This window comes from Lepidochelys kempii, chromosome 17 (assembly GCF_965140265.1).
Source record: "Lepidochelys kempii isolate rLepKem1 chromosome 17, rLepKem1.hap2, whole genome shotgun sequence".
NCBI classification, from domain to species: domain Eukaryota; kingdom Metazoa; phylum Chordata; order Testudines; family Cheloniidae; genus Lepidochelys; species Lepidochelys kempii.
Genome location: NC_133272.1, coordinates 3,398,157 through 3,419,669, shown reverse-complemented (window position 1 = coordinate 3,419,669; position 21,513 = coordinate 3,398,157). Strand labels below are relative to the sequence as shown.

Genomic DNA, 21,513 nt, shown 5'->3' with positions numbered 1-21,513 from the left:
AGGGGACTCGAGGGATTGAAGATCTGGCCTCCTATGTGCTCTTTGGTCACTGGTGCTGAGTAGGATAAATCTCCTGGCTAATGAGGTGGTTGATGAGTTGTTGAGGGTTATTTTGCATGTTAAGAGTTAGTGTTCATTGCGTTTTAAAGAAAATGGAAATCTATAAAAAGACCCATGTTAGAATAAATGTTGTTTAGATTAGTGTCTCCTAGACCTCCCTTTGATTGTAAACTCCATGGGTCGCTTCTGTATCTTACTGAATCTAATATCACATTTCGAAATATCTTGAGCTGCATTTGAAACCTTAAACTTCAGCTCTTATGAAAGGATCTTCAAAAATGGAGAAGTTGTGTGGTAACTGGACAGTTTAAAGCCACTTGTATGTTGAGTTCCGATATTTCAGTGGATAGTATTCTGTACTCATGATATAATATTGGGGATATAAAACTTTTTTTTTCTAATCATGTCTGAAACAATGGTTTTAAAAGTTTACTGGTCCTGAGAATATGGGTACTGCATCTTTGCAACTGTTCCCATGTGATTGTAGCAGCTAATCTCCCATGAACAACTGGAGCTAGATATTAATGTCATACCATTTGCAAGTTTTGATTCCAAGCTTTCATATGGCACAGAGCTTTCACTTCTCATAATCTCGGAGTTTAAATCTGTGTCAAGCTTTGGTTAACAAAGCTCTTCTGGCACTTGTCCAGGACTGAGCATATTGAGTCCTGGAGCTCAGTCCTGGTCTAATTCAGTCACCATATGTGTCTGCTAGTGTATAGATGCAATCATTTTTCCCTAGACAGGTTTGAATATATTCGCTAGGAATGAATATGTGAATTTCATTCTTATTTCCTTTATATTCTCCCCATTCCCAGACCACCTCTCTTTTTTTGGGCTCCAAATTACTTTGCAGTTCCTGTGATGACTGTGATAGTGGATTTTATGACTCTGTTTCTCTAATCTGTTTTTTTTGGAGTTCCAAAAAATGTCTGTAAAAGAAACTTCCCATTTTAAGACTTAGATGTTGGCTTGAAGCAAAGCTGTGATAATCCGGTCTTGATTTGCAAGAATTCTTCAGAAACCATGATTCCTTCATCTCCTGAGTACTTTGGCTCAGTCTCATAGCTTTTGAATTTTCATTCTTGCTTAAATATCAGGACTGTTTTTCGTTTAGGAGTTTGCAGTTCCTGATTATCGTTCTTCTCATCTGGAAGTCAGTCAGGCAACTCAACTCTTGCAGCAGCAGCAGCAGCAGCAGCAGCAACTTCGTCGACGGCCTTCCTTACTTTCTGAATTTCACCCAGGCTCTGACAGGTAAGGGCATTCTATTTAGATACAAGAGAAATCTGTTACGAGTTGAACCAGACTTTATAAAAGGTATATATTGATAATTAAAAAGTATGCTTCCACAGTTCTTGCTTAAGGACTTAGCTTTATTAAGCACAGGGTTCTCCATTAACTAACCGTATTGGTCTGTGTACGGTATTTGACAATATTTTAGGTTTGCCTTGTTTAAAACCCATTGCACAACTCCCCAGCCCACTTGGCTTAAATAAGATGTTTGTTTCCTAGATAGGAAGTGACACCTGTGCTTCACTTCCCCCCCCTCCCCCCACCTCTCCCAACAACTTTTATAGCAAGCAATGAGAACCCTCGTGCATATCACAAACTAGTTCTTCAGAAATATTTTGGCCATAAGTGTGTAACGTTTGTTTCTTTGAGATACAGTGACAAGTGAAGTTATACAGCAAAATTAAAGAATCATCACAGTGTGAATATTATCCATCATGTTTCCTAGATTTCACTGGGATAAAATTCATACACTTGAATATTCAGCAGAGGGTATTTGTCTGTCTAGGTAAGTAAGAAGCAGCAGAGCTAGTTGGGTTGTTTCATTTGTCATAACAGTATAAAATACTTAAATGTGGTGCTAAAATGCAAGCAATTGGTGGTGATTTTTGACAACAAAGGAATAAAACAATTTACATCACTTGACATAGTTCAGAGTCAAATGTTCTTGGGACTGTTTTGCAAGTTTGTTTATTAAACCAGTCCTGCTTGTATGGTAAATAGATACGACTACTGTTTTGGCTCCAGCAGATTAATACTGCAGTGCTATAGTTGGCTGTTACTGTCGTGAAAGCTGCTGTCTTTCTTTTTTTAAATAAAAAATAGTTTGCTTTATATCAACTAAATATGCTTTGCATTGATGTAACTTAAGGCAGTAAATGCCAGCTAAATACTGATTGTTTATTAAATAATTGTATTTAACCGGATTTTCAACTAAGAGGTATGCAGTGTGCTTTGAATAGCAGACTTGAAAATAATCATAAAGATTAATTCAGCCACAGATCTCAATGAAATTTTAATAATCTGAATACATTTTAGATACTGGGAATGCCCAATTGTGTAGGGGAAAGTTTAAGTATTGTGATTGTTTTGCTCTCTCATTGGTATAATCACATTCCGATGCACAGAGGTATGCATATGATACTCCTTGCAGTGAGGTGAAATTGTACTCCTGCCTTGCACTTACACTACTTCAAATGCAGTGTTGTTGCTCATAGCTCACTCTGATCACAGATCAGAAGTGGTCTGTGCTGATCATTACTCTGGTGATAGTTAGTGTGTAAAATAAATGAATAGCTCCCCAACTCTGGATGCTAAATTGGAATATTCCCAGAAATAATTCCCTAATACTGGGTCTGAGGTTAACTAGTTGTCTTCATCTTGCAATTTATGAAGAAGACAGCTGGATTTGGTTTAGTGCCATCAAAGTACCAGAGTGCTATGATAACCTGCAGCAGGTAAAAGGACAAAAAACTGTTCTCAAATTGTGAAAAGCTCATTCACCAGTTTTGGCAAAATACAGAAAGCTACTGTCATTTCTTCTAATGAAATCTTCTAAGAAGGTGGTGAAGCATATGAGATATCTTATTGACATCCTGTGTAATTCACTGCAAAGAAGCTAGTGATGCTGCTATTTTGCTTTGGAAAAAAATGAGTGGGAAGAGCCACCAAATCACTTCCCAGCCCCCAGCATAGATGGTAGAGCACTACTGACAAGTACTTGAACTTGAGAGTGTGGTGTAGACCAAGTTCCAAATAACTTCAATTTCTAATTAAGATACTTTTTATATGTATTTGAAATTTCTTCAGAAGAAAAATAATTAATTGAACTACTGTGCTTTTGCATAATTCTGTGGAATGCAATACTAAACTTACTGATGTGAAGGCTTTTTGGTGCTCTTTCTTGACCCAAACCTGTTTTCTGATATACTTGTAGTAATGGCATAAGTTTCATGTCCTGCTGTGAAGTGATGGGCATTTAAAATAGTACCTTTGTGGGCTTTAATTAACTTTCAGTCAAAATCCATTTTAAAAATAAAAGCCAATTTTCTGCAACATATCACTTAAAAACTTTTGCCCTTCTCACTATTTAGAAAGAGTTTTGTGACACTCTTCCCTATAGTCTTGGAAATGGGACACAACCATTAAATAATGCACCATATAGAGTTTTTTTGATAGATATATATTTTTAATTTAATTGCTTTTACAATCTCTTTTGTTCCTTAGGCCTCAAGAAAGGAGAACTGGCTATGAGCAGCAATTTCACCCAGGTCCGTCACAGACTGATCATGATTCATTGGAATCTAAGCGACCACGTCTTGAACAAGTTTCGGATTCCCATTTTCAGCGTGTTAGTGCTGCTGCTGTCCTGCCTTTAGTACATCCTCTACAGGAGGGATTACGATCTGCAGATATTAAGAAGGTAAAGACAGTTTTTGTTGCAATATTGAAGGTGTGCCTTAATATGTTAGAAAATTGATTAGATGACTATTTTAAAGATTGTTGTGGCTGAAAATAGTATTAACTTAAAAACTGTATCAAGTTACACCATTTCTGTGATGAGCATTTGAATATTGACTGCTCACTATTTAGAAACATGTTTTGTTCACTAGTATAGTTGCAAGTTATAGTAGTGTGCTCACTAGCTATGTGTTGGAGTAGTAAAAAACCATCCCAGTAAGTTGCATAATATGCTTGAAGGTTAATTGTTTCTTGTACAGAATGTTGGAACACTTAACTTATAGCTGCCACTTGAGTTTAATTTAAAAAAACATCGCTTCAGCAATATTATGTAGGCTTCTGTTGAAAAAGTATTAGTGCAGTGATCTCTGCTCCAGTCTTAAACCGCCAGCAGATGGTGACAGACAAAACAGCTGAAATGCCTTTCCCTCTGCAAATCTCCAAGACACTTCCTTGTATTTGAAAATATAATAGGCGTAGAATGCAGCCTATTTATTTAATTGAAAAGTGTTGCCCTTCTGTGACTTTCCATGAAAGACTTTGAGAGGCAGAGTTGCCCAGTGAGTGCTGGATTGGGGCTCAGTACCCCTATTCTTTTATTCTTGGCTTTGCCACTATTCTGCAAGTCACTAAACCTCTCTTTGCCTCTGTCTCCCTTCACACCATATGACATGTCTGCTTGGATTGTAAGCTCGTTAGGTGGATGGTATCTAATGTGTTTGTGCACATGGAGCCCCACTCTGGATTGGGTCTCTAGACTCTACCATAAAGCAAATAATAAATAATGTAAACCTCTTACTTTAACAACCTTAAGTTTTTTTCCATCTTTCACAATGGAAATAGGTCTCTGCATTGATCCAGAATAACACGGTTCATGATAGGTAATACAAAGGACTACCTTTCCCTGTATGAGTAAGAGTTCCTTTTTTGCAGAAAATATTGGGAGTAACCTGACTACAGTATCTTATCTCCTTCATCTGACAGTTTAACCATGTTAAGGAGAAGATAGTATTCTCTGCTAGCTAGAGCAAGGGATTGTAAATCAGGTGACCGGAGTTCTGTTTCTGACTGTGCCATTGACTTGCTCAAGGTTACCCAGCAAGTCACTTAGCCTCTTTGTACCTAAATTTTTCCCATCTGTAAAATGATGCAACCTACCTATCAAGTGTTAAGGTTTAATGAATGAGATGCTTTAATCCCTAGCTGGAAGGTTCTATAAAGTATAATTGGTGAAGTATTTCTCTAGATTGAGCATGACTTACAAAAAATGGCCAAGATTTAAAAATGTGTGTGCCTAAAGTTAAGCCTGGTCTACACACTCGGATTGCACTAACTAAATCTGTTTCTAAGTCAGTCTAGTTAAATTTATGTGGTTCCCCTCTGTGGATGCTCTTAAATTAGATAAAGCTTGGATACATCTGTGGTAGAAATGTGAGTTAAGCTGATGCAATTTCTGTGTGTAGTGACTAACCCCATATTTCCTAAATTTATACTTAAACTCTTAAAAAAGTGGACCGAGTTTGAAAATTGGCTTAAATGGAATATGCTAGGCGCTTCTCATTTTAGAAAATGAGGCAATTTGTTTTTATTAGGTGTCTTAAGTATGGATTCAAAAGCTAATAGTTGGTACCCATTTTAAACAAATTTTGGATAGTGTATTTTTATACTGCCTTTAATTATTTACTGCGGCTTTTCATATTCTAAATATAGCACTTTTCTGTGAGCTAAAGTAGAATATTAACATGATACAGCATCTTAATTTCTTGCTCTGTTGCATTGCAAAGATAAGCTCAAAGGGGCATTGGAGGAGCCAGTCAGATGTGTACAATGTTATGTTTTCATTTAGTTATGAATAATTTTTATCCAAGTGGTGTACTGAAATACACGGTCTCAATCTTATATGCAATTTAAGGTACCTTCAGGAAATATGGAACTAAAACACTTAATTTGTTTCAGTGAGACTGGTTTGGATAAGGCATTCATTTTCCAAGTTAGTCATTGGTGCATTCAAGATTTCATCATTTTTGTCTTTAAACATGTCTTCAGAGATCTACCTTTTAACGTGAATGCCTGTGAAGAGTTGAAGATGGCCCTAATGGGGACCTATACTTGTAAATGTAAATAGAAACTAAATTATTTAAGATGGATTTTAAAAGGGTGACATCATGATCTTTTGTTAATTCCAGGCTGCATGAAGTAAAAATGACAGGAAAAACTGAGTACTTTTAGAAACTTAAATTAAACTTCAGAATTATCAGTGTTAAAGTGATTCTAAGCGGTAGTGTAGATGGCTGAAAGCTCTGGTCAATTTTATCTTAATTTATACTTGGACAACTTTATGTATTAAGATTTGAGACTACATCTGGAGATTGTAACATAACTAATTTATCTGTCTTCAAGTATTATGTAAGAAAACATGATCAAATTGTTCCTTGTTTATTTAAGGAACCAGCTTTTGGAGGCAAGCATGAAGGGCCGTCTTCTCCAGTCTCTGGTCAGCCCTGTGGAGAGGACCAGAATGCATCACCTTCAAAACTGTCAAAGGAAGAGTTGATACAGAGCATGGATCGTGTAGATCGAGAAATTGCAAAAGTGGAACAGCAGATCCTTAAACTGAAGAAAAAACAAGTAAGTCAGCTACAAAGAACACCATAACCAATGCTATTTTTATTTTCAGTTGGCAGAGCACAATATTAAAGTGTTTGCAAAAAATAAATGAACTAAACTGCTTAATTACAGTTTGAGTCAAAGTTCTTGTTCTGTAAGCAATGTGTACTACGTAAATGGGTTGGATGTTATAATCTAGTTCAGAGGTTCCCAAGCTTTTCTTATTGTGTACCCCCCTTCCGGATCTATCAGTTGCTGACATACCCACTTCCAGATTTACCAGATGCCTACATATCCCTACCCTTCTCATCACTGATACTTGGTTTTCCTCTTAACACTCTCTGTCTTTAGCCATCTGTCCCTATTTCACTGTTACGTATAGATATAGTTATAGTGTGACACATACAACCGAAAAAAACCCCTCACTAAGTTCTGAGCTCAGTTAGACTGGAGAGTTGCTGAGCAACTCAGCCCGCTCTGTATGGTGATTGGAGGTAAGGGCTGTGTACATCAGCATCTCTGCATATCTATGTTCTCATTGTTACATCTTGAAGTAAATTAACTACCATATTTTATATAACAAATTCCCACAGAGTTTTAAAGCTTCATCTGAGTAGCCTATTATGAAAATGCAATAAATAAAATAATAAATCCACCATTACGTAATTTCTCCATGTACCCCCTAAAGATATCTCACGTACTACAGTTTGGGAAACCTTGATCTACTTCATAAATGCTGGCTTTTATTTTTTTTTAAACAAGATCCTTGGAAAAACTATCTAGAGATGTTAAGAGTAAAACTATTTACTTAGAAAAACATTGGTAAAATTAAATGTTAAGATCGTGACTTCATTAATCTTAAGAATGATTTTTTTTAAACCTTACTTTTTTTAGTAAAGCAGTATATTTTAATGCAGGACTGACTTTTGTAACTATTCTGCTGTAAATTTGCTTAGATGAATAGCTATATAGTAAAAGAGCAACAACTTCAAACTAAATGCTGCATTATGCTCTTGGAGCATTTAATCAGTCTTATGAGTTCTTATTCCAGCTTGTTATACCTTAGATTAGAACAGCAAAAGAGAACTTGTCTGGTTCTCTTACAATATTTACTCACGCATTAGCACTTGTGATCTGCCTCTGTCACTTCCTTGGGTGCAAAATCAGTGACTGATCATGCAGATTTCTTGGAAATATATATATATTTTAGATCAGGACCATTAATTGAATCCCTGATTTAAAACTAAAAAAAAATTGTACTGTAAGTTCTTAGATACTTTAAATGAACTGTAAAATTAGGACTCAATCCTGTTCTGAGTACGTGGCATTTTATAAAATGTTAAAAGCTGATTTCTTACACAACACTATAACACAGCAAATCATGTATAAGGGGGTAGACATAGCCATTACATTGGAGGTGTATATTGATCTTTATTGTATGTTTCTGGCTTGCAGGAGGGAAGGATATTTACAGCACAAAGATTAAACTGACATTGATTCATATATAAAGGAATGTTTTGGTAAGAGAGGCAAATCACAAGAGGTTAATTGCTGTGAAAAACAAATATTGCATATATTTGGTTGTTTGATGTTACTATAACCTTTTAAACTTCTCTGTGTGTGTGTGTGTGTGTGTGTGTGTTCAGTAACTTTTTTCTGCCATGAAGTATGGTTTTGGATTGTCAGAATAATAATGACAGGAGTTACTTCAAATAAGGAGTTCAAAAGAATATCAGCAACCAGGATTTTAAGTACATTATTTTAATATACTGTCAGACTTTTTGGGGGAGTATTGCCTCAGCATGAAAGCTTGAGACAATTGGTATTCCTTGGCTTTAATATTTTGGTTGAAAGTTAAATATTTTTATTGGTAAACCAGAACACAGCACTATGCATTTAATTGAATCAGACCTGTTTCAGTTTGACAGATGTGGGTGCATCTCAAAAAGGTTTAGTTTACAAATATTAGTGCAAAAATACTGTCTTTTTGCCACTTCTATTGGCACTAAACCCTGTTCATTCATACCTTGCAAATTAAATGATGAAATGACAGTCACAGCAAACTGTTGATCAGATGCATATTTTATCTCTGGTGACTAATTACTGGTTAGGGTAACATGGTGCGGATGGCTGATTTTCTTTCTCTCGTCTCTTAGCAACAACTTGAAGAAGAAGCTGCTAAACCTCCAGAGCCAGAGAGGCCTGTCTCCCCTCCTCCAGTGGAACAGAAACACCGCAGTATTGTCCAAATTATTTATGATGAAAATCGGGTAAGCTTGCTTCTTAGATTTGGTTGGCTGAGTATGATTCTATGTAATCTTACACATTGTGCTACATTCCTCTTTGTGCGCTATTTCAGTTTTTTAAATATGCTGCAGTCGTTTCATATTTTAACCATTTTGATTATTTTTCAATTGGAACGTAGTAACTTCTTTTTTTAATGACAAATGCTTGCATGAGATTTTCATTCCAAATCTCAGAATGTTTTGGGCCTTGAAGGTGACAAAAGCAATGAAAATGAGTCTGTGAGACCCTGATCTCTGGATTGGTGCTTTGATAACATTTTAGTGCCTCATGGAGTTTGATCTCCTGCATTGTCTTTAATCACATAAATACTGGCACGCCTGACTGAGTGGTAAATTCTCATTTAAATTTTGTAGATGAGTAATATGGGGTGTAACATGGGGTTCCATGCCTTTTTAAAAAAATCTGAGTTCTGACACTTAAGGATTTGGATGAATGTAAAGATGAAATATTTGGGCAAACTTTTAGAGCTGCTTATGCTGCATTAGTGGCTAATAAAAAGCAGAAGTTCAGTGACCCCAAAACTGCAGCAACTCTGATCTACCAGATCCCTGGTCTGTTAATCTGTTGAACAGCTCTCAAAGTCCATTCCTTGGTTTTCCTAGGAATTTCTGGGTTAGGGGACTATAAGTATAGGGGGTAACAAAGGCCATGTCTATACTACAAAAGTACTCTGATTTTACAGAAGTCAATTTTTGGGAACAGATTTTATAAAGTCAAGTGCATGTGTCTACACTAAGTACATTAATTCGGTGGTGTGCGTCTACAGTACTGTGGCAAGCGTCGACATTCCGAGCGGTACACTGTGGGTAGCTATCCCGCAGTCCTCGCTGCCCATTAGAATTCTGGGCTGAGCTCCCAATGCCTGATGGGGCCAAAAATTTGTCACGGGTGGCTATGGGTAAATGATGTCGGTCAACCCTCCCTCCCTCCATGAGAGCAACAGCGGACAATCATTTCGCGCCCTTTTCCCTGGACTGTCTGAGCAGACGCCATAGCACAGAAAGCATGGAGCCTGTTCAGCTCACCGCAGTAGTTCTGACCATTGTAAACACCTAATGCATTATCGTGCAGTTTATGCAGAACCAGCACCTGAAAAACCAGGACAGGAGGCGACGCAAGTGCGGTGATGAGGACATGAACACAGTTTTCTCTAAAACCGCGGTCCCCAGCAATTTGGAGATCATGGTGTTTCTGGGGCAGGCTCATGCCGTGGAATGCCGATCCTGGGCTCGGGAAACAAGCACAGAGTGGTGGGAACCGCATAGTGTTGCAGGTTTGGGATGATTCTCGGTGGCTCTGAAACTTTCACATGCATAAGGGCACTTTCATGGAACTTTGACTTGCTTTCCCCGGCCCTGAAGCTCAAGAATACCAAGATGAGAGCAGCCCTCACAGTTCACAAGCGAGTGGCAATAGTCCTCTAGAAGCTTGCAACGCCAGATAGCTACCAGTCAGTCAGTAATCAATTTGGAGTGGGCAAATCTACTGTGGGGGTTGCTGTGATGCAAGTAGCCAACGCAATCATTGAGCTGCTGCTATCAAAGGTAGTGAGTCTGGGAAATGTGCAGGTCATACTAGATGGCTTTGCTGCAATGGGATTCCCTAACTGTGGTGGGGCTATAGACGGAACACGTATCCCTATCTTGGGACCGGACCACCAGGGCAGCCAGTACATAAACCGCAAGGGGTACTTTTCAATGGTGCTGCAAGCACTTGTGGATCACAAGGGACGTTTCACCAACATGAACATGGGATGGCTCGCGTCTTCAGGAACTCTGTTTAAACGGCTGCAGGAAGGGATTTACTTCCCAGACCAGAAAATAACTGTTGGGGATGTTGAAATGCCTATAGTTATCCTTGGGGACCCAGCCTACCCCTTAATGCCCTGGCTCATGAAGCCGTACACAGGCACCCTGGACAGTAGTAAGGAGCTGTTCAACGATAGCCTGAGCAAATGCAGAATAGTGGTAGAGTGTGCATTTGGACATTTAAAGGGTCGCTGGCACAGTTTACTGACTCGCTCAGACCTCAGTGAAACCAATATTCTCATTGTTGCTGCTTGCTGTGTGCTCCACAATCTCTGTGAGAGTAAGGGGGAGACGTTTATGGCGGGGTGGAAGGTTGAGGCAAATCGCCTGGCTGCTGAATATGCTCAGCCAGACACCAGGGCGGTTAGAAGAGCAAAGCAGGAAGCGCTGTGCATCAGAGAAGCTTTGAAAACCAGTTTCATTACTGGCCAGGGTACTGTGTGATACTTCTGTTCGTTTCTCCTTGATGAAAACATGCCCCCTTGGTTGCCTCTAAATTCCCTGTAAGCCACCCGCCCTACCCCCTTCGATCACAGCTTGCTTGCAAAGGAAATAAAGTCACTATCGTTTAAAAAACATGTATTCTTTATTAATTGATTACAAAAATAGGGAGATAACTCACAAGGTAGCCCGGGTGGGGTGTGGGAGGAGGGTAGGAAAAGGCCACTTTAAAACTTGTTGAATGCCAGCCTTCTGTTGCTGGGGCTGTCCACTGGGGTGGAGTGGTTGGGTGCCTGGAGCCTCCCCCCACCCCCGCGTTCTTGGGCGTCTGGGTGAGGAGGCTATGGAACTTGGGGAGGAGAGAGGGTGGTTAAACGGGCTGCAGCGGCAGTCTGTGATCCTGCTGCCGTTCGTGAACCTCCACCAGACGCCGGAGCATGTCTGTTTGATCCCGCAGTAGCCCCAGCATTGCATCATGCCTCCTCTGATCTTCCTGCTGCCACCTCTCCTCATGTTCGTCAGCCACTTTCCTGTACTCTGCTATTGTGTCCCTCCACACATTCTGCTGAGCTCTGTCAGTGCCGGATGACTGCATGACCTCAGAGAACATTTCATCGCGCGTGTATTTTTTTCGCCGCCTTATCTGAGATAGCCTTTGGGACAGAGGAGGGAGGCTTGAAACATTTGCAGCTACTGGAGGGGAAAAAAGGGGAGTGAAGTATTTTAAAAGAGACGTTTTACAGAACAATGGCTATACTCTTTCACGGTGAATAACACTATTCACATTACACAGCACATGTGATTTTGGTACAAGGTCGCATTTTGCATCTTATATTGAGTGCCTGTGGCTTTGGTTTCAGAGTAACAGCTGTGTTAGTCTGTATTCGCAAAAAGAAAAGGAGTACTTGTGGCACCTTAGAGACTAACCAATTTATTTGAGCATGAGCTTTCGTGAGCTATAGCTCACTTCATCGGATGCACCGGCTTTGGTGTTGGAGATCACATACGCAGTGCCAGGCAACAGAATTCGGCAACAGAAGGTGGACATGGTAAGCCATAGTCTTTTGGCTTCTGCAACCCTCATAACAGCAGCGCCCTCCTCTCCCATACCAAGCAAAGCACGTTGAGTTGGCCATTTAGTGCTGTGGTTTTCTTGTTAACGTGCAGCAGCAGAAACCAAACTAACCCCCTCCTCCCATCCAGTTCTCTGGGATGATCGCTTTACCCCTCCCCCCACCGTGTGGCAGATATCAGATCCTTGCTAGCCAAATGCAAACAGCTCAGTGCCAATCTCTTCCTCTCGCGCCCCCCCCCCCCCCTTCCCGGCATGGCTAACTGCGGGGAGGATTTCTTTTCAGCCACAGGCAAACAGCCCAGTAGGAATGGCCACCTCTGAATGTCCCCTTAATTAAATTCCCCTATTTCAACCAGGTTACCATGAACGATATTACTCTCCTGAGGATAACACAGAGAGCTAAAGAATGGATGTTGCTTGAATGCCAGCAAACACCGGGACCATACGCTGCCAGGCTTTGTCATGCAATGATACCAGATTACCTGCTACTAGCATGGCGTGGTAAAGTGTCCTACCATGGAGGATGGACTAAGGCTGCTCTCCCCAGAAACCTTCTGCAAAGGCTTTTAGAGTACCTCCAGGAGAGCTTCATGGAGATGTCCCTGGAGGATTTCCACTCCATCTCCAGACACATTAACGGACTTTTCCAGTAGCTGTACTGGCCACAAATGCATCCCGAGTCTTCAGGGCTACTTAATCATTAAAAGACACCTGGCTTTTATAACATGTATTATATTTAAAAAGGTACACTCACCAGAGGTCCCTTCTCCGGCTTCGTTGAGTTGGGAGGTTATTTCAGTCAGGGTGATAAAAAGATCCTGGCTGTCAGGGAGAATGGTGTGTTGTGTGCTCTCCTCAAGCTCGTCCCTCCTTCTCATCTTCCCCATCCGCAAAATCCTCAGGCATGGCGGAGAGTACCCCATTATCGGAGTCCACGGACGGGGTGGGGTAGTGGTGGTGGCCCCCCCCCCCCCCCCCCCCGAATTGCATGCAGCTCAGCGTAGAAGCGGCATGTCTGGGGCTCTGTCCCGGAGTATCCGTTTGATTCTTTGGTTTTCTGGTACGGTTGTCTGAGCTCCTTAAGTTTCACGCGGCACTATGTTGCATCCCTGCTGTAGCCTCTGTCCCTCATGGCCTCGGAGATTTTTTGAAATGTGTTGGCATTTTGTCTTTTGGAATATAGTTGTGATAGCACGGATTCCTCTCCCCATACAGTGATCAGATCCAGTACCTCCGGTTCTGTCCATGCTGGAGCTCTTTTTCAATTCTGGGACTGCGTGGTCATCTGTGCTGATGAGCTCGCCTGACCAAACAGGAAATGAGGTCAAAAGTTTCTGGGGCTTTTCCTGTACACCTGGCCAGTGCATCCGAGTTCAGAGTGCTGTCCAGAGCAGTCACAAGGGTGCACTGTGGGATAGCTCTCAGAGGCCAATACCTTTGAACTGCCTTCACAGTAACCCTAATTTGAAACGGCAATGTCGATTTCACCTAATTTCAGTTTATCGCCTCGTTGGGGAGGAGTACAGAAATTGGTTTTGAGAGCCCTTTATGTCGAAAAAAATGGCTTTGTGTGGACGGGTGCAGAATTAATTCAATTTAAAGATGCTAAATCCGATATAAACTCGTAGTGTAGACCAGGCCTAAGAGTGCCTTACTGTTTTGGTTAGTTACATGGGCAAAATATTAGTGTGTTTAATGGTACTTCCTGTGCATTTTAAAACAGTTGTGAAGGGTCTCAGAACTCTGGACAGGTGTTTATACCTCTTTATAAATTAAAACAGTAAGAAAATGTAGAACAGTGGACCTCTTCAGTGATGGTTTTAATTCTTCAAAGATAGAGGTTCTTTTCCTTCTCACCCTCTGTCCCAATTACATTTTTTAGGTTGGCGAAGTTGAGCTTTACAAAGACACTCAGTTATCCTAGGTTTCAGAGTAGTTATCATAGACGTTAAAGATGGAAAAGCCCTACCACACTAACTTGTATTACATATTGTGGAAGTGTTTTCTTACCCTGTTAAAGAAAAGTGTCTTCCTTGTTTATCTGTCTGTGGAAATGGGGGTACTACTTCAGGATTCACTAGTTACTGTCTGAAAAGCCCTATGTAAAATGTATTATGTAACTGATATAAGCTCTACATAAGCAGCAAGCATGCTTTTTAGTTGTTAAACAGCGCTTTTTCTTCTTAGACAACTAGCACTGAAATGTTCTTTCTAAATTAATCTAGTGCTTATTATGAGATTTCCTCAAATCATTGAATCCCACGAAGGGATGACAAAAATGAAATGATTGAAGAAATTTGCAAACAACTTAGTGGGCTGTGCAGGGGATTGAATGGAAAAATGTAGTGTAATTTTGGTTACAGATGCTTACTTCTGTTAACAATATGCTGAGGTTACTGTTGACTACCATATGTTGTGTGTCTGACAGCAGATGGGAAAACTTTATTAATAGGGTGTTGGGCATTTAGTACCCTTTTGAGTGTTCTTGTGCCTAAATTGATCCTTAAATTTCAAAACTGACTCACGGTGGAGGAAATGCTGAATTTGAAATATTAACAATTCTAAAACCAAAGGTTTGTTCAACTCAGCAAGGGCAGGGTCTGTCTTCATTGTACAATCCTAAGCATATTGATGGTGCATAACTTGGCATGCATTTTGCAGAGTGCAGTTATAACGAAGTTATTTCTGCTGCCTACTATACAAATATTGTGACATTTGTGTATGCAATACTTGTTTGGTTATCTCTTTCTGCAGTTTTGCAAGAAGGTAGTCACCTTTACAGCATCATGGTTAGAGGGTGGACATTGTAAGGATATAACTCTTGATTTTAATGCTCAGCTGTACTTAGAGAATTTAACTCAACTAAGAGGGATAAAGTTCAGTCCCTAGTTGTGTTCTGAGACCAAACAAACCATTTTTCTTAGGGTAATTTTGTACCATTCTCCTGATATGTAATTACTTTGCACAGCTGTGGGTTCCAAAATATTTGTCATTTTTCTGAGTTCAGAATAGTACATGTAGAAAAGTAGTAGAATTTAGCGGAGCACACTTTCTAAAAATAACCTGGGTTTTTGTTTTTGTTTTTTTAATTTTTGCTGGTATGTGAACCTCCTGGAATAGCTTGTAGAACTTTTAACTTGTAGAGAGGAAGCAGCTCAAAAATAAGTGTATTGCATAGTCTCTTAGTCTGTTTGCTAAAGAAAGGGTTTAGAAAGGATGGGTAGATTAAATGAACTTGTGAAAGCTGGGTGAGTAACTCAGCTCTGTTCCCTTAGGAACAAGACAATTTTTTGCCCTTTCACCAAGTACTGTGGGTGGATGTGTTGGGTTAATCTGTAGTGAAGTGTAGCTTTGAAAAAAGGCATATTGGACATACAGGTTGATTTATTTTTTGTATATTTTCTCCTTGCCTTTACTTTAATGGCTACCTTAACCCAGCCTTTCTAAATCATGCTTCCCTGGCTATGGAGCACACTTCCCTCCCCTTCAGATAATTATTTGCAGTCTGACCCACTGTGTGCTAGTTGCTTTCCAAATGTCTAAGAAGGGTGGTTCCTGCTCAGGTGAGCTCACAGCTTAAAGTCAGACAAGTATATAAAGGTCTGGGGAATAACCATAGACAATTTATATATGTTAACTCGATTCACTACAGAGACTGGGTGGGATATCTTTTATTGGACCAACTTAAAACTGTTGGTGAGAGAGACAAGCTTTCTAGCTACACAGATTCACTATAGGCAATATGGCAGAAGCTGGTTAAGAGAGACTTAAATGTGGATGGGGGATTTATCTTTGCAGATGACCTTGGGGCAAGATGGTAAATATAGTTTTGACAGTCCAATTTGCATTATTACTGAATAAAACTGCATTAATATTTAGACTATACAAAATATCTTTCACAGAAAAAAGCAGAAGAAGCTCATAAAATTTTTGAAGGTCTTGGTCCAAAAGTTGAACTGGTAAGTTCCTTTATTGCCTTTCTTGCTTTTCTTTCTGAGATTCTTCTCCCAAGATGAACAGACATAAGAAAGTATGATTGCATGACTTAAACTTGTGGCTAAAAAAAAAAATCTTTAATTTTTTTCTTAATATAATTGACTTACTGTGTATTTGGTCTTGAGGGCTCATGTGCCTGTCCATTTCTGTAGCTAAGGCCTTGTCTACACTGCCGCAGTAAGTCGACCTAAGTTATTCTACTGCAGCTACATGAATAATGTAACGGCATAGCTTGGGTTGATTTACTGCGGTGTCTAGACCGGACTGCGTCGGTGGGAGACACTCTCCCATCGACTTGTGTTACTCTTCTCGTTCCGGTAAAGTCCATTGGAGAGTGCTCTGCTGTCGATTTAGCGGGTCTTCACCAGACCACCTAAATCAACCCCCGCTGTATTGATCACAGCAGCATGATCTCTGGTAAATGTAGACATGGCCTAAGAGGATTCTTTGAATGTTTCAAAACATTAAATGATGGGCACAGGCCAGGAGAGACCATATAGTTATGTGCCAGAAATTTAAAGTGGCTGATGTAATATAACTTTTTTTAAAATGGGCTAGCAGGCCAGACCACTGATGGGAGCAGTCTGTTGAACATTACTTAAAACAGATCTCTTTTAAAACTTGTCAGCTGTTTGGCCAATTCAGTAAAGAACTTAAGCACATGCATACGTTCATCCTGATTCCTGCAAAACATGTAAGCGTGTAACCCTTAAAAAGTCTGAGCAGTCCTATTCATTTCAGTGGGACTTAAGCATATACATAAGTACCCCGCTGAATCATGGGCTCAGTGATCTGACTGGCTCAGTTTGTAATTTTTTGTAAGCAAATTTTAATAAACTTGAAATAGAAGTGTTTGTTTTTTAAATGTTTGAGTCAACTTTATTTAAAAGTGAATTCTTTAGGCTAGTGATCACTTTATAGGCTCAGACTGTAAATCCAGTGAAGTAGAGAAACCCTTCTGTGAGTTGCTGAGCACCTTCAACTCCTGTTCATTTTAGGTCACTGCATCTCACAGGTTGGGAATTCTGTTTGCTTTAAAATGTTGCTTTAATATGTTATGTATTTGTAGAATTAAACACAAGTGTAATGTTCTTAATGTATATGCCAATCCATTTTGTAGCCACTTTACAACCAACCATCAGACACAAAGGTGTACCATGAAAACATCAAAACGTAAGTACTAAACATCTTGTAATCTTGCTGTTTTAAAAGGAGTGAAACATCCTAGTTTTTACATATCCATGTCATTACGTTTTATTGTAACAAAACATTGGAACTTCAAAATCCCTCATTTGCTTTATATGATTTATGAAACATTTTCCGTTTCAATTATTTTAGCTAGCTCAGTGAAAATAGACAATTTCTAGCCCATTCAGTTTTCAGGTTTTTGTGTACTAGAACAATCCTGCAACATTTGGTTTGCAACTACTGCAAGAGAATGAAAAACGCTTTTCCACTGGAATTTTTTTAAAAGAAAACATTTGTTTGTCTTAGGTTTTTGGAAAAGTTTTTTTTTCCAAAACTAAAATTCAGGCCTGATTTGGCCTAAATTTCTTTGTCCCTTTCCTTCATGAACAAAGTGTTCAAGAAGCCTTTTAAATGTTGCCACTGTTAACAGAGTCAGAGGAGTCCTGTTTTGTGCAGACACTATGATGTCCTCCTTTTTCTGTGGTAGACCCTGAATTGTGTCACTGCATGCTATATTTCTCCACTATTTGTTACTTAGGACAAACTAAATTCGGCTGCATGAAGTAGACTGCTATGTCTTCTGGTAGAAAGTGTGGATTTTGAAAGTTAACATTCAATAATTTCTTGCTATTTCTTTGTCAAAATAGTAATAGCCTCATACTTTATAATCCAGTAAGGAACTGAAGGAGTACCTTTATGTGGCTAAATCATTCTTTAGCATGGTTAATCATCTTAAGCTTCATGCCCAATCAGTATTGAGCCCTTCTCTCAACACCCTGCAGACATCATGGTGAGCAGGCTGTGAAGAAAGAAAATGTTGATACAATGGTACTTCCATCCTACTCGAAGGCAACATTACCTTCTTTTTCCCTACAAAATGCCATAACTAAAATAGAGAAGAATTTCAGAAACTGTCATTGTTATATCAATATGATTGAGGCTTTAGCCCTATGTTTTGTTGTAAACTGAAAGGCTCTTATGTATTCCAAAATGTCACTGGAAACAATCTGTGCCTATATACGGAGAGTCTCATATACAATTCCTCTGTCTCCAGGCTATCTATCTGTAGTATTCATGAGGGATTCCACAGAGGGTGCACTTTGCTTTCAATTTATACCTGTTTTTCGGGACAACCAACTGTTGGGAAAATATTTTGTTTTTACTGTGATACTTGTAGCAGGATACAGATTTTTTTTTTAAAGTCAAAATTACCCTTTTCTAGGAATGGTTTTTGTAAGGTCACTTGCTTACTGATAAGTGGCTTTGATATTTGTACAAATAATGAATATATTTGATGCTAGGATATCCTGAGGTTACGTATAATGGTTTATAATATGCTGGGTATATAAATGTTTTCTGTTGAGTGTCTTGTGAATTAGGGAAAGGTGCTGTTTGCATTGAGGAGTGAGATGCTTTCCAAGAACTGTTTTATAAGTGCTTAGGAAACTTAAACCTCTTGATTGACTTTCTATGAATGGCATTACTGTCAAATACATATTCTTGTTGTTGTCTGTATCTCTTTTTTTTATCATCATGATTAGATGTTTTTCTAAACCCTCTGCTCTAGGAATTATTTTGGGGGAGTTCTATGGCCCGTGCTATTCAGGAGGTCAGACTAGATGATCGATTTGCACTTCTTCTTTTTTGGGCTATGTATTTTTAAGTTGTAGTCTGCATCAGGCTTTTGTAACTAAGATATAGGCCCTCTGGAAGAAAGTCACTTGTGAAGTTTTTGAGACAACCTTAACTTTAGCTGCAGTATATAGGCAGAATAAGTCTTGTTGATAAACTGTACCTTCTTCATAAGACACTCTCTGGGAGGTAAATCTTTTTTTGCATATGCGACCAGTGGTCCTCCAATATTTACTTTCTAGATACTGTGGAGATTTCTAAAAATAAGCCATGTCTGGTACAGTTTAGCCCTTACATTTTAATAATTAAAAAAAATCGCATTTCCTAATCAGCTGTACCAACATTTCCCAGTTTAGTGTGCATGCTGATGTTTCTTTCTTCAGTATAAAATTTCCCATTAGCTTGAGAAAGGTTTGGAAGAGAATACTTTAAACTTAAATACACAACTCTTCTAAATACTGTATTTTCTTGAAATACAAAGTGGAAAACAGTATTGAAAGTGAAATATAATAGTAGAATTTGCAAAGCAGAAAGTTATTTTATACATGTGGGAGGAAATTCAAGAATATATCTGCAAACGTTATGAAAAAATTAACTTTCAGCGAGTGTGGAACGTGCATATGACCATAAGTAAGTTGGTGAATTTTTTAGAATTTTTCATCGTAGCTATATCTTTAAATGTAGAAGACAAAATTACAAAAGATAGATTTTGTAATAATAAAAAACTGTGTACGGGGGACGTTGAATTTTCAGGAATAATATATTACAAAGTAAAGTATATAACAGTGCCACAGCTTAGTTAGCTTTGTATACCAGTTCCAAATCCTGATGACCTAGGTGATTATTACATGTACTTGTAAATTGCAACTCATTCACTCAAAAGGTATAAAAGGCCCTTCACTTATTTCCAAGTCATCAGAACTTTGCCATATTCAGTTATTAGTCCCATCCTGTCCATCTGTGGTGAGGAGAATCCCAGGCTTACATAGGTTGGCTGGGATCCTCTTAATCAGTCTCTTGGCCAATCCCTCCCTCTTCAGGGATGGCTTCTGTTGCATATAATAGGATTTTAGTTTCATGGCGTTTTTCCTGCAATATCAAACACCTTCTGAGGTGCAAGCAAGAAAAAGAAATGTTAGATGAATCAACCATCCATATTTTCTATACCTCTATGTATATTTTCAGTAACTTCTTTGAGATCCTGATGTTGATAAAGTCTGTGGTTAAAATGTAACTTTTAAACACTTTTCCAATTCTCTTGTTTTCTAGAAACCAGGTGATGAGGAAAAAGCTGATTTTGTTTTTTAAGAGAAGAAATCATGCAAGGAAACAAAGGGTAATGCTGCAATATCTTTGTGGAAGTCAGAGTATTGACAAATATGTGGTGTCACGTTGGGCATGTTGACTCAAATGCTTGTTTACATATATGTTCACAAATCAGTTTTATATAAATCTGCACATTCCAGGTTAATGTTAGTATTCTTTGCATGTTTGTGTTTACCAAAAGGCTATGTCAGAAATATTAGTTGTATCAGGAATATGCATGCAGACTGAAGTGGAAGGGCTACATTTGTACTTGGTAACTTGCTCACGAATGAAATGTTGTTCTGTTCAAGTTACTGTGCATCTATATACTGCTGCTAGAAAGTGAGTAAATATGTTGGAAATCTTATTGGGGAAAAAATTTATTTCATAATGTGTTCAATGGAGCAAATGATGACTGATGTAACACTTTCTGAATAAATACCAGACAACTCATTGGTGAACAGTGTAAAATAGTCACTGTATCTCACCAGCAGAGTTTTCCAAACTGAATGACATACTCCAGTTTTAATTTTTAAATGCTCTCCTCCTTAACCTAAACTTAAAGGGATACAGGCAAGTTAAAATACATTTATAAAACTAACTTCTGTACCTGTGGTGTTAGTAAAATCTGAGATTATTTTTAAAAAATTCTTATCTATTTCACTCTTTACCTTTAATTTTGTTTTGGGTGACGAAAATAAACTAGTCAATTTCACTTCTCATTCTCAGGTTCTAGCACAAACCAGCAAGGTTTTGGTTTGCAAATACTATAGAGAATCAGACAATTTTCTTCAGTGAATTTTGCTTCTTTTATGAAAAACCCTTTTTATCCAAAATCTAATTTTTAGGCCTAAATTACTTGTTAGTACCCTCTAAATCCGATGAATTTGAAAATTAAGACTGTGAATCAAAATTCTTATTTATCTGATTGGAAATCCAATTTATAAAATGACTATGATTAAAGCTTAAGGGTTCATTTTGAAGTAAATAAGAATTTTTAGTTAACTTTCTGTGAAATAGCAAACAAGCAATCCAAATTTTAAATGCTTAAAAATTAAAAAAAAAAAAAAAAGGGGCGGGGGCTTAAGATCAGTTTCCAATGTCTTATAGTAATTGCTGTGGCAGGCCCCCCCCAGACTTCTTTCCCTATATAGTAACTATTGATGGAGAGATAAAACATCATTCAAAACTTTTGTCTTAAAAAATCCAAGAGCATTTTTATTCCTGTGTGTGTATGTTAGATACCAGTGTTACTATCAGAGCACTGTTTTGCAAATTCCATTATAGGGAGTAACATCCTTTTTGGCCTTGCGTGATGTCTGAAACAGCACTTCTTTAAAA

The 21,513-nt window shown here is 38.6% G+C and overlaps 1 protein-coding gene across 14 annotated transcripts in view; it reads left to right on the top strand.

Annotated features, from left to right (window-relative positions):
- Positions 1-21,513, top strand: part of NCOR1 (nuclear receptor corepressor 1) — a 114,902-nt gene that overhangs the window by 24,927 nt on the left and 68,462 nt on the right. For 8 of the 14 annotated variants that reach the window (XM_073315882.1, XM_073315879.1, XM_073315877.1 and 5 more), the window contains exons 3-10: positions 1,178-1,317; positions 1,802-1,861; positions 3,580-3,775; positions 6,259-6,441; positions 8,577-8,690; positions 15,954-16,010; positions 17,168-17,220; positions 20,137-20,203. In XM_073315882.1, the coding sequence (XP_073171983.1) occupies positions 1,178-1,317; positions 1,802-1,861; positions 3,580-3,775; positions 6,259-6,441; positions 8,577-8,690; positions 15,954-16,010; positions 17,168-17,220; positions 20,137-20,203 (870 nt within the window). The remainder of the gene's footprint in view (positions 1-1,177; positions 1,318-1,801; positions 1,862-3,579; positions 3,776-6,258; positions 6,442-8,576; positions 8,691-15,953; positions 16,011-17,167; positions 17,221-20,136; positions 20,204-21,513) is intronic. The other 6 variants (XM_073315885.1, XM_073315883.1, XM_073315884.1 and 3 more) reach the window with 1 other exon arrangement.